This window comes from Hyposmocoma kahamanoa, unplaced genomic scaffold (assembly GCF_003589595.1).
Source record: "Hyposmocoma kahamanoa isolate Upper Pololo Valley unplaced genomic scaffold, ASM358959v1 93, whole genome shotgun sequence".
NCBI classification, from domain to species: Eukaryota; Metazoa; Arthropoda; class Insecta; order Lepidoptera; family Cosmopterigidae; genus Hyposmocoma; species Hyposmocoma kahamanoa.
Window position 1 is genome coordinate 3,576,398 of NW_020654810.1, and position 14,299 is coordinate 3,590,696.

General features: G+C 34.8%; 1 protein-coding gene across 1 annotated transcript in view; it reads left to right on the top strand.

The window, feature by feature from the left end:
• Window positions 1–312: 312 nt before the first annotated feature.
• The window catches only part of LOC113237618 (hemocytin), a 175,900-nt gene continuing 161,913 nt past the window's right edge, over window positions 313–14,299 (top strand). The window contains exons 1-8 of the mRNA XM_026474216.1: window positions 313–395; window positions 1,050–1,283; window positions 5,274–5,582; window positions 7,338–7,363; window positions 10,101–10,260; window positions 11,906–12,132; window positions 13,428–13,619; window positions 13,960–14,003. Of these exons, the coding sequence (XP_026330001.1) occupies window positions 313–395; window positions 1,050–1,283; window positions 5,274–5,582; window positions 7,338–7,363; window positions 10,101–10,260; window positions 11,906–12,132; window positions 13,428–13,619; window positions 13,960–14,003 (1,275 nt within the window). The remainder of the gene's footprint in view (window positions 396–1,049; window positions 1,284–5,273; window positions 5,583–7,337; window positions 7,364–10,100; window positions 10,261–11,905; window positions 12,133–13,427; window positions 13,620–13,959; window positions 14,004–14,299) is intronic.

The window sequence follows — 14,299 nt, forward strand, 5'->3', positions numbered from 1 at the left end:
ACCTATTGTGCATCTATACACCCAATCTAAAGCGACAATATCCACCCCTCGCCACTGATACTTAAATTATTCGTGGTCGATGTATAAGTGGATGGTATTATCCTTAATAAACTTTGAAAAATGTAATATTATAGATTTCCCGATGAATCTCTGCTATCGAAAGGAAGTTGCTCACTGGTATTCCTGATATATGTGCCTAAAGGGAGATAACATAATGCAATTTAAATAATTAAAACTTCAGAGTAGAGTCAGCTCTACTAAGCACTGGTTCTGTACTATTCATCCTATTGTAAATGGATGGTACAAATTAAAATGTTAATATTACAACTTTTAATACTGCTGTTCGGCGTGTATTTTGCTAACGCAGGATATGGGGCAGCACCGGCGGCAAGCTCGTAAGTTTAATTTTTTATTTTTATAAGGTATAGCCTAATTTTTATAAGTTGACAAATGTAAATTTAAATTCTTTAATCCCAAGTCTTTTCACATGAAATTAATCATGGCTATGTCACTTAAATATTTTTTTTTTTAACTTTTTTGATTTTGTCTATGGTGAATTTTTTAAAATTAATTTACAGCATCATTTTCGATAATGATACTTCAGTTTGCATTTGTTTTTATTTTAATATACAAATAATTTCAAAGTTCAATTTCGCGGTAACTTATATACAGAGTGTTTTTTTAAATGGGACAGGATGGGAAAATCCAAAACCATAGAAGATATAAGAAAACTATCTTCGTGATCATTAAGTATTTTTTTGTGGAAATAATTTTGGCATAGTTTTTTTATGCGTGAGTTGTCCATAAAAAATAATAAAACTGATCAATTTTTTTTGTGCTCTCCGAGTTTCATTGTATGGCACCAAAAAATCGGTACAGCAGAAGTTGATCAAATTTCATAAAATGATTTTCATGCAAAATGAATAAAATTGACTTTTTTTTATGTTGATAGACTTAGCTTCTTATAAGGATGACTTCATTAAATAGGAACAGCTGAAGGCGGTCAAATTTAATAAAATTATTTTTCGCGTTGTTTTTATTATTTTCAGACAACCCTATGTAGAGGCCCCTTCGTACGTTCCAGCATACTCGCGAAATAAGCAGGTTAACAGATATTCTTACACAAAATCTAATTCCTATACAAAAACAGGATATAATGGCCAGCAAAATGGGTATGCTGGTACTAAAAACGGTTATGCCGGTACCAAAAACGGATCCCCTGGCGCCGGTTACGGCGGTGGCTCGTACACTAGTTACGGTGAAAGACCGGGTACTGGAATAGAGTAAGTACAAATTAATTATATATATTAAAAAAGTATTTGTAAAATAATAAAATCCTCGTAGGACCGTATTATCTACTAACATCATAAACGACAATTTTTGTTCCAAGCCTTTTTTTTCACATTCAAATTCCCTTTATAAATAGGGTTAGTATTACAAATAATAAATATAATAAACTATTTTCCCGGATTTAAATCGCGTATATTTGTTTTTTTCAAACAAACTAACGTTTCGGGCCCTTTACAGGTTCCACAGTTACGGTTGACTGAGGTGGTAAAGTCAGTTTTTATTTATTAATTGATAATGGAAATTAGAATAAATTAAAATATATTAATCAGTACTGCAGTCTTATGTCTGTTCGGGATTTTTCATCAGAGGAAATACTGGATCTCAAGCTGATGGTACGGATTAACCATCTTCCCTATTGAAATTAGGATGTAGTTAATTTCAACGGCTTCTCGCAGTATCCTGATTAGATAACGAACTTCTTTTGCAAGGTTTCGGGGTTTGTCAAACTTGATTGAATGTGTAGATTTATCCATGACATGCTCACAGACTGCAGAGTTGTTTACGCGACGGTGTTTGACATCAGCTATATGTTCGCTTCGTTTGTCCAATATAAGAGAGACCGCACTCGCAGTCAAGCTTGTAAACTCCTGCATCTTGTAAGGGGATGTTACATTTCACGGGTCTCAGGAACTGGGAAAGCTGCCTCAGGGGCTTGAAATCTTAATATTTTTATTTTTATACGAAAATAAATTCTGATAAATTATTTAAAGTTATGGAACAAAACTTGTTGTATGTGATGTCAGCAATATGGTCCTGGAGGTTGTAAGAATTTGAGAAATTAACTTGTATATTAGGAATCGAAACTACTTTTTCCTAAATATAGCCTATATTTCTTTTTTGAAACAAACCAAAGTGTCCGGCCCTTTACAGTTCCAGTTAAGTCTAATATTACTGCAAACTACCTTTATTTTTCACTACAACAATTTTCCAAAAAACTTTCCCACCTACTTATGAATTAATTATGAATTTTGACAACTTCAATTTATTATTAATTAATAATGGAAATTAGAAATTAAAACATGTTAATTAGTACTGCAATAATTTTTTTTTTGGGTTTTTCCTCAAAGAAGTAGCATTGGCATTTTGTGTGGGATAGTGCAAAGCCGCGTATGTATAATAATAAAATAACGTTAAAACCCTGTCCTGTAAAACTTTTTGTGTAGATAGGCGCTTTTTACCAGTGCTACATACGCGGTTTGCACTGGTTAGATGAACGGCTATTTCGTAAAGTTAGTACTTATAGCTTTTTCTTTTGCTTGATTCTCTTTTCTTCAGATACACGTTACAAATACCTTCAAGCGTGACGATTCTGATTTTATTATTGAGAATAACTTGGTTAGTAACATTTCATATTTTTGGGATAGTACGTGTAGTAAATGGATAAACTGATTTAACGAAAGATTTTAATGGACAAGTTTATAATTATAATTAGGTATATGTTGGATTGCAGAAATTTAGAATTTGCAGTTTAACAACGAGAAGCATATAGTTGACTCGAATTTAGTAGAAGTGAAGCTGCAAAGCCTTGAACACCGCCGTAAAGTTGCCTGCTTATCATTATTCTACAGGATATCATTATCACCAAGAGTGTGCGTTGGAATACGCCTAGACCTACGTCTACGTCGAGGTTCCTCCCTATTGTTGTGCACATTTCAAAGATTCAACCAAAGCTTTAAGCTTCCACATTTATATGTGGCGAACGACTATGGAGTGGAATTCCTTGCCTGCAGACTTATTACCTGAACGCTAAAATTTGGCTAAAACTAGGCGAGATTGAATAGGTGTTATTTAGGTATGCATGTTCAATCGTCGACTTACTTCACTTGTCATCAGGTGAGATGGAGGTCAAATACACACTTATTTTAATCACAACAATATCCGTTAGGATTAGGATTGATTGAAAAGAAGTATATGGATAATTAGATATGAATATTTAGATAGAAAATTAGGCTTAATAAGGAATGTATGAAAATACCGTTTGTCAACATAGATTGTAATTTGGTACATTTCCCATTGACTTACAATTATATGGACGTCGGGTCCGCGCTAAAAAGTGTCCGCACTTGTAAGGCGCTAAAATCGTATACAGAGCGCCAAACTTCGCTTTAGTCTTCATTTGTTCGACTGACAGCGCGATACTGCGATGATATTACAATTTAAATTTCGAATAGGTTGACTTGGGACATTTTTTTCGTGGTTTTTGTATTAGACCCGTCGTCCATTTATTTGTAAGTCAATGACATTTCCCATAAAATCAAAATGGATGTTTACTTATTTATTTAATTCAGGCAACATGGCCCATATAATATATACCTACCTTACGGACTAACATATATGGGATGGTTTTTTTTTTATAATATTAAATGACGGGACGAACAAGTCGTGCGACTTTTTTTTTTTATACATGACTGGCAAATGACTCCACTCCACCTGATGTTAAGTGGAAAGTGGTATCCAAACGCGAAGGAACCTAGTGCAGCGATGAAATCCTCACTGCACTAGCCACCTCCACCCTGCCTGCCTACAATATGCCTCTTTACGCCTCGTTTGTGTTGACTGGTGGTCAGCTACACGCTTATCCATAACAGTTGCAGTGCCACTCAGAGCTTTAAATCGCAAAGATCTGAGGTGCACTGCCCACTGCTGCTGCTGCGTTTGTCACCCTGAGAAATGTTGACAAGTCCCATATGCCTGTAATTTCACTAGCATCCTTCAAAACCGGAATACAGTAGTGCTGACGTTACTGCTTGGCGACAGAAATAGGTAAGGTAGCTGTAGTATCCTGGATGAACTCTTTCACAAGGAGCTCTACTGTTACTATATTATAATGTAATCTAATACAATATATAATATAATATAGTTGTGAGAAATTATTTAAAAAGTGTTTAATTGTATTTTTTTTACTAGATGCAAATGAAGTGATGTAAATTTATACTCTCCTGCAGTCAGATAAAAAGGATGATGTAATAATAATTTTAGTTTGTTTCTGAACTAATAATCTACCTGCCCACAGACCACACTGCCATTTCAAATTATAATTAGATAAATAAATGAATATTCGTAAAGATAGAGCCGTAATAAGCAATTTTAATTTAACACAATTTCCTAAATAAAAGTACCAAAATTATTCTCCTAAGGCCCCGGGTACAAGAAAATGTACTTTTTTATATTTAATATCAAGTGACAGGATGAGCAAGTCGTGCGACTGGTGCAATAATAAATTTGTATGAAAATACATTTTTCATATAAATTTATTATTAGCGCTTTTCCAATTGAACTTTTGAACTTTTGAACTTTTAGTTTTGAACTTGATTAGAGGTAAGTAAGACACTTCGGTTCTTTAGTCAACCGTGATCATGAGACCTGTTAAGAGCCCGAAACGTTGATTTATTCGAAAAAGAAAAACAAACATACGCGATTTAAATCCGGAAAAATAGTTTCATTTCCTATAGGTAAGACACATAATGTTCATGTGTTCATAATCTAATAAATACTGGCACTAATATTTAGTTTATAAGTAAATCGGAATACTTAGTTCTTTGTACGCACTATGTTTGCATTGTCTAGTAGATGTATTCTCTATGTTCACACGCTACGGTGTTATAATAGGTAAACATAACAAATGCATAGCCTGTTTACCGTACAGAAAAAAAGGATCTTAGTTAATAATGAAAGTACTGACCACCAGCAAACCTTATATTGAAAAACAAAATATCCACTTTACCTTCTATTTACATCATAGAAATTTGTAACTTTGTTAGAAAACCGATAATAATAACCGTAAATATATTCGTAAAAATAAAAATAAATTAGAAATATCTTAACTTAATACTTAAAATGATTGTAACATCTATTTTAATTGTGGAGAGCAGTTAAAATATTGAAATTAAATTTTATTTTTTTGTGTTTTTTTTTATTTTCAGACAATCCGATGTACAAGCCCCTTCGTATGTTCCAGCCTACGCGCAAAATCATCAGGTTAACAGTTATTCTGGCACAAACTCTAACACCTTTAGGCAACAAAATGGGTATACAGGATATACCGGTACTAAAACCGGGTATACGGGTACTAAAACCGGGTATACGGGTACTAAAACCCGGTATACGGGTACTAAAACCGGGTACGCCGGTACTAAAACCGGGTACACCGGTACTAAAACCGGATACACCGGGAACGGGTACGGTGGTGATACCTACACCAGCTACAGTCAAAGCCCGGGTAATGGAATAGAGTAAGTACAAGTTTTATACTCCATTTTAATTAGACAAAATTTCCAATTTTTTTAATGTTCTTACTATCATGATATTCATAAATTATTATTGATACATAGGTCGAACAAGCTAACGCAAAGAAAAATTTTACGACTTTTGTAATGACTTGTTGCTGATTCGAGTCTATTCGGGTCTAAGGAATTTTTATTTGTTCGATCTTTATATCAATAATAAACAATACAAACTAGTGGAAGTATAATATCATATCCCACTACTGGTTACGGGTCTCCTCTCAGGCTGGGGACTTCATACGTTCTTCAAGGGTTGCGAACCTTCATCGTTTCATCGCCATGTTTTCCTTTACCGAAAAGCTCACGGTAAATTCCAAATTAAATTTCTCATATAATTCCGAGACACTCCGAGGTGCCAAACCGGATTTGAACCCACAGTAAACTGAAGTATAATAATTGACAAAACCTCATTTAAAATTAATCGTTTGTATATACCTCAGTTATCTAAATTATATAGCATACATAATATTATATTATAATCCAAGATTATATTATACGATACAAAAGTTATAAAAACGAAAAAAAAAATTCTTATCTAAATTATTCCAAGCAACTAAGTAGAAGGACGTCTAGGCGAATAATGTATGGTAATCACTGGAAAATATTAAGTGATATTATTTCCATTAACCCATTGACTTACAATTATATGGACGTCGGGTCCGCGCTAAAATTTGTTCTACTGACAGCGCGATACTGCGATGACATTACAATTTAAATTTCGAATAGGTTGACTTGGGACATTTTTTTCGTGGTTTTTGTATTAGACCCGTCGTCCATTTATTTGTAAGTCAATGCATTAACTATATATTTTTTATCAATCTACTTAAGTGAGTGACTGGCGACCGTGATAGATTTGAAAAGCCTGTCTTACGGGCTACCAGACTCTCACCGGTCGAACAAGAAAAATTGTTTATGCGATTAAATCAATTAAAAAAAGGATTATACATATAAGAACGGTTACACACGGTGATTTTTAGCGGCGATGCAAACGCGATGCAGTAGCGATGCAGTCCCTAATCGTCTACCTTTACACACGCGCGTGATTTTAAGCAGCAATGCAATCGCGCGCTTGCATTGATACAAACGCGCGATTGCATCGCTACCCTTGGGATTTATAGGCGACTGCATCAATGCAATCAAATCAAAAAAAAACAAAAAAGAAAAATTATACACTAAATAGTGTTATACATGTTTTGATGCAATAACATCAAAACGGGCTTTGGGTGCGCAACGCCCTTGTTGTTCCCAATGCTTCAATTTGTAGAGCTCATCGGTCGGGATTCGCTCTGGACCTTTTGGAGGGAAAAGTGTCGTTTTTATTTTGACTTTCAATTATTTTGTGAAATCTAGTTTAAAGTGAAATAGGATAGTGCTATTGTGCCTTAATTGAAGATTAAAACGCGAAATTATACGAATCTGGAATTAAAATACCCGTATCGACCCGTTTTAAGGAATCCCGAGTCAATCCAACCACGCTACCTCAAATTGCCTATCCTCTTGTGGCGGCCATATTTACAGAAACATAATTAAACTTCATGTTTAGGCTGATGGCTTTGCCAAAGCCTTAATAAATAAATAAAAAATCGTCAGTCGGAAATAACAAAGGTAGAAAAGAAACTTTGAGAACAGCCCTTTGGGCACGCTCCAGTTTAATCATCAAATTGATGAATATCAATATGTTTTTCACTTTATTATTTATTTCAGGCCATTTCTCCCCGAGGCGTCGTTTGGTAAGTTACTTTTTAACTTCTATAAGTTAATGTATAATTGAAATATATATAATAGTCGGCGGGGTCCTCGGTAGCCTTGTGGTTTACACTATGGCACAGGATGATAAGGTCCCGGGTTCAATTCTCGGTAGGACCAATTTAGGAAAGGAACTTTTAAATTGGTTCTGGTCTGGGTGTTCTGGGACTTCCCCCAGAATGAAGTCCGTAGCTCTGGTACTCATAGTACAGGGAATTCCCGAGTTTGAGACCAGGCAATTTTTGTGGTTGTTTGACGCATTATTATTAACACTGTCGAGTTTCTTAACACTGTCGAGTTTGTTATAATTATTAATACAAAGATCGAACACTCAGAAACAATTCCTTCGATTGAACTGTCGAGTTGTTAGATAATTTCGTTGTTAACAAATTTATATTTCGATACTATCAATGCCATCTTCATTTTTTGATCATTTTCTGTTATTTTGGTTTTTGCTTTTTTTTCACAAAATTCGTTTTTATTTGTTCTTTTTTCCAATTTTATTTTTTGTTTCTTTATTTTTTTTCACAAAACACGGGGAGCATAACATTAGTAAATGTTCTAAACATTTACTAATGTTATGCTCTAAACATTTACTAATGTTGTGCTCCCCGTATTTTGTGAAAAAAAATAAAATTGGAAAAAAGAACAAATAAAAACGAATTTTGTGGAAAAAAAAAGCAAAAACCAAAATAAAAACAGAACAGGGTCAAAAATTCAGTTGACGTAATGTTCATTGGAGGTGTCATTTTGTACAGTTGGTGATCATAGTAATAATCAAAAGCAGCTTTAGAAAATATATTTTATTTTTAAATTTGCGAAATCAAACCTACAACAAACTTGTTGTAAACAACACGCTGCCATGTAAGCATTTTTCAGTTCTCTGAAATGACGCTACATGACCTTGACCAATTTTACATAAATAATGATTCCCAGTAGGGTTCAGTTTAGGAATTATATTGATTAAAAGACTCGCGTAAACATAACTCATTATCACTATTTCCAGGATACAAAAAGAAAACATTAGACTTTATAATGTTCAAAAACAAAACTGAACTTAAATATACTGTAGGTAGGTAACGTTTATCAACCGCGTGGGCTTAGGAAGCAGCTAATCTGTGTACCTACATAAACTATTCGAGTATTTATCTTATTTTATTCATAAAATATATTTATAGCGTCCTATTTAGTATCAATGTCATTGATAATGCAATGTATTGTCGTGTTTTGTTTATAATACCTCTGTAGGGATTGAAGAAGATATTATATTGTTTGCTAACTACAATTATATGTTTGAGTCGACAAAGGACATGTCTGTACATTTCTTAAATAAATTGCCACTTGTGTACCTATACAACTAAAATAATAAGTTCACACCCTTAGTTTAATAAAGCCATTATCTGCAAAATGACAGCTTTTCAGAACAGAGGTCTGAAAATGCTCTGAACGAAATTAGTCGGTGACTTTTTTATGCTTAAATAAGAGTAATGTACAAGGTGTAATGGTTAAGTGTGCCCAGGCGATTATTCCATATATATAAGATATATCAAAAAGCTTTAAACGGCTATAAAAGTATTTTACTTAATGACTAAGTCGACATCAGTAACTTTTTAAAAATAAAACTAGAAATATCCAAAATTTTAACATTAAACGCTCCCATATCGACTCATCCGTAGAACAGAGACTTATGTGCAAGATGCTGCTTATTCTCGTTACATTGTACATTTCGTTCGTTGTTCTTGATTGCGGATATCCACAGTCAAGATCGACTGTTGTTCGATTTTATATTTCCGAAACCAAATAATAAATACATAAAAAATCTAAAAAAAACTTTTATATTGGCCTTTTGAATAATGAGATTATGTTTTAACCTCTTTTCGCTGTATAATCACACCGCACTTTGTTCTTCGGATGAGTCGATATGTTTAATATAACATTCATAGAGTGGCTTTAGTTGACCTACTTTAAGAGGTAACAATAAATTTATAGATAACAAAACTGCTGTAAAGTGCGAGTAGTCCATAAAAATTAATAAAACTGATTAATTTTTTTTTTTTATTGCTGATCGACTCAGTTTTATGAAGGATCATTTTATTGTATAGGAAAATTGACTTACAATTATATGGACGTCGGGTCCGCGCTAAAAAGTGTCCGAACTTATAGGGCGTTAAAATCGTATACAGAGCGTCATTCACGCTTTAGTCATCGTTTGTTCGACTGACAGCGAAGCAAGCAAAATTAGACAGTACTGCGATGACATTACAATTTAAATTCAACGTTTTAGCTTTTTCATATTCCTTTACATGTCACTACGTTTAAATAGGTTGACTTGGGACATTTTTTTCGTGGTTTGTGTATTAGACCCGTCGTCCATTTATAGGACGAAAAAATTAGGACAGCAAAAGTTGGTCAAATTTCATATAGACTCAGTTTCTTATGAGGATAACTTCATTGTATCAGAAGAAAATATTGGGACAGCAGTTGGTCTAATACTATGTATAAATAGAAATAATCACATTATTCACAATAAAACCCATTCAGTATCTTTTTGAACTTTCAAATCGTGCTTCCTCATTTCCACCAATTTTCGAGTTACGTTACATGTACAAATGCACGCATGCAGCACGCGTGCGGTGCATTCGCCCGATCTGTACGCATCCCAAGTTACCAGAGGCGGCAGCGTGCAGAATGTTGCTTAATTAACAAAATTTTTTTGTTTAGCGAACTGCAACCCGCAATGTATAAACAACGGCATCTGCGTAGGAAAGGACAAGTGCAAATGCCCATCAAACTTTTATGGCAATATCTGCGAGTTCGAGAAGAAAGCCTGCCCTTTCCACCCGCCGCTTCCTATGAACTCAGCTCTGAAATGTTCTGATTAGTGAGTTTCTTTTTTTTTCATAATAATACGTCTACACTAGAGTCAAATTAAATTCCTGCCACATCATGTAGGTTCACCTACCATTTTAAAGACCCATGTACTTTCTTTTGAAATATTCTAAGCTAGCTGGTGTACGCCACTTCGTCTGCGTGTAATAACTATAATAAGTACTTCGAGTAGACCGCTTAGAAACAATATTCAATATCGAGTTCTTAGGTTTTTGCGATTGTTACACATGGGAAATGAAACTATTTTTGTCACTATTTTTGACTGTCACTCAGTCAGCCGTGATCTTGGGCCCTGTAAAGTGCCCGAAACGTTTTGGTTTGTTTGAAAAAACAAATATACGCGATTTAAATCCGGGAAAATAGTTTCATTACAAATATTCAAATGATCTCTTATTTTACCAAAATTATTTGTCGAAAACGCTGTAACATTGTTTATTTTTTACAAAAGGCGTAAATATGATTTTTCAGATCCCTTATTTGAGTAATGACAAGTTCTCCATACAAACTTTCGTCCCCTCTTTCACACTCGTAATTTTTTTTTATGACAAGAATTAGCATCTACCTCTATAACAAAATTCATCAAAATTGGTTCAAAAAGTAACAGACAGACAGAGTTACTTTTGCATTTATAATATTAGTTTGGATATGTCTATTTCCGAGCAATTTTGAATTGTAGTAGTTGGGATTTAGAATAGAATATCATTTTCTATATGGTACTTGGTACTTGGTGCAACGGGCTGATATCCGCAACTCGACGACAAAGCGCCTATTTTGCGTGTATCTATATATGAATATCATTTAGAATGTTATCAAGTCGAGAGCACAGCCAAATTTTGGGATTTGTGCGTCCGTATACGGCACGCGGCACATACGTTTATATGTATTATGGGGTGTTACACCACATGTCTTATTATATAGTGTTTTTTAAATTTTTTTTTTAAAATGGTACAGTATTGGAATATCTGAAACTATAGAATATCAAGGAAACTGTCTTAGGAAAAAGTAAGTCTTTTTTGTGAAAACTGTAAATTTTTTGGTCAAGGGGTCAATAAAAATTAATAAAATTGATCCAATTTTTTTTAGTGCTCACCGAATTAGTTTCATGAAGAGATCATTTCATTGCACGCGACGAAACAATCGGGACGGCAGAAGTTGGTCAAAAATTATAAAATATTTTTCATACGAAGTTAGTAAAATTAAGTATTTTTTTTAATGCTAAAGGTCTGGACAATTCGGGATTGCAATGGAAACACAAGCACTGGAAATACGACCCTAATGGCAGGGACTTGAGTATGATTTCGAGTGCTTTAAACCATACTCAAATCCTGACTTGAGCATTAAGTAGAGTGCTAGAATACGACCCTCAGTTTCTTATAAGGATGACTTCATTGTATCGGACGAAAAAAATCGGGTCAGCAAAATGTAATGTAATATAAAATAAAAAAAATTTTGGAGATTCTTAAGACAGTTTCCTGGTACGTTCTATGGTTTCGGATTTCCTCATACTGTCCCATTTAAAAAAAAACTTTTTAAGCACACTGCGCCTACTCCCAAGACGTTCTATCGTAGAAGATATTGTTTGCGCTAAATAAAGCGAACAAAAAAAATCTATATTATGTGATCATATCGCCCCACAGTTACTGCACAATATCATGCAAGGATGGTCACAAATTCCCCGATGGCTCATCTATTCTGAACATGCAATGCATCGAAGGGAGCTGGCAGTCTGTCTCGGACCCGCTCATGAATGCGTTGAGCGACTGTTCGCCGGAGTGCAATCCGCCGTGTTTGAATGGTGGATTTTGTTTGTCAGTCAATGCATGCCAGTGCCCGACGGATTACAGAGGACCGCAGTGTCAATATGGTAAGTTTGAACATAATAAACGACGACTACACTATTGTAACAAATATTCAAAAAGGTTCTATTTGTGGTTTGACAGTGTTGATTGGTTCCTATTTAATTGAGCAGCAAGTATATGTGTACAAAAGAGTGCCTTGAAACATTGCTTTTGTGGCTATTGAGAGGTGGTTATTTTTGATTGTGGTAATTTAAAAAAAAAAAATTTCGAGGTAAGTTTGTGTTTTTTTTTGTATCGTGAAAATTTTTAGGTATCAGGTTTTCACATCGTATATTAATCAAAGAAAAATAAAGTTTTTATGATAGAAACAATTTAGGAAATGATATTGATAACCCAGAAAAAAAAATCGTGTTACATGGTGCTGTCTATCACAAACGCACGAAGCGTTATGCTTCCACATTTATTGGTAATCGGCTATGGAGTGGAATTCCATATCTGCAGAGTTATTCCCTGAACGCTATAACCTAGGCCTTTTCAAGGCAAGAGCGAATAGGCATATCGTCGACCATATCATCACTGTCCATTAGGTGAGAAGGAGTCAAATGCGCACAAATTTTTTTAAATAAAATAAATTTTGGAAATTACATTTGCAAGCATGTATACTTTCCTTTGCAATATTAATATTAAAAAAGCCTTTCTCTTTATACAACACACTTTAGATAAAAGCTTGAACTAAATCTTTATTAAAGTGACATCTCTAGTCAGCTGCTGTTAGCTGCAAAGGTACCTCTTTGAGTGAAGAAAAGCTTTCATTGATTTCTCACAGATGGCGCTACGGCAAAAAAGTCGTTAAAAACCAAAAAACAAAGATCTGCAACAAACACATGAAAAAATTTATGAAGTCCATTGTTCCTGCCGTGGCTTAGTTGGCATAGCGTCTGGCAAGGTTTGCTAAGACACGCTGGTTCGAATACAGCCATGCAGTACGATATTTGTATTAATAATTAATTTAATGTTTAATGTTAGTTTAACTGCCTGCGTGGCCGAACGGTTACCATGCCGGACTGCCACGCAGAGGTCCTAGGTTCGATTCCCGGGCCGGGAGAAATATTTGTATGGCCTACATTTATTTCTCTCGTGAGTTTGGGTGTAATTTGTGTTTGTCTATGTATGTGTCCATGGCACCCGCGACACAGGGTTTCCCTAGTGCGGGGCTATGTTGAGTGTGTGCGTTAAAAAAATGTTTATGTTTATGTTTAATGTAGTTTCAATTTATTGCTAATAATTCATCACTCATCTACCTTCATCTTTAACTAGGTTTCTGCTTTCTGTTACTAATATTTAAACAATGGCTTTTCAGCGGCGAGTGTGTGCGACATGCGCAAGCTAGTATTCAACGGGGCGTACAAATGCAAGGGCGACGGCGAACGCTACAACTGCGTCCTGACGTGCCCTCCTGGTTCCACGCCGACCTCAACTTTAGCCGACGTTTACACCTGCACGTATGATACGGGCGTGTTCCAGCCACAACCTGTACCAAACTGCGTTTACGGTAATTTTTTTTTTATGATACCATGTAACGGGACGAATAAGTTATGTCATGTAAGAATAAGACATGTCCAGGGTACATTCGCTAAATTTAGAAAATAGCTAAAATTGCATCTACATTGATTAATAATAGTTGGCGTGGTTACAGAGAATTCTACGTAGCAATTGTTTTCTTTTTCTTTTAAATTAATCGTAGTACATTCGTAAAAACACAGGTATGTCAGCAGTACGTTACAGTGGGTAATATCATGGGGGCGTGGTTACAGAGCATGACACCTATCGCTGCAAAACAAAAAAAAAAGTGCCCATTATCATATTATCATTATTTTTCTTTCTTTTTTTAGACTATGAAAAGGTGGTTATTCAGCCGCACAATCATGTTACGTCGGTAAGTGAATGTTTGAATAATCTTGCACTTAATCTATGTAAGCAGCATGAAACCGAAAGGTCTGCAAGATTTTTAATGTCTTGAGTCCCTAACATTATTTCTACCTATCAATAAAAGCAGCATGGACTACCCTTCTGACCCAAATAAACGGAGTACCTGAGTTGTTTCGTATAGTAAAAGGTGCTCGTATGGTTAAAATCACCCCTTATAAATCCTAAAAAAAAAATAATGCACTTTCTGTCAATTCTGTAACGTACAAACTAGATACGAGCCAAAAAGAAGGTGCGACTTCCAGA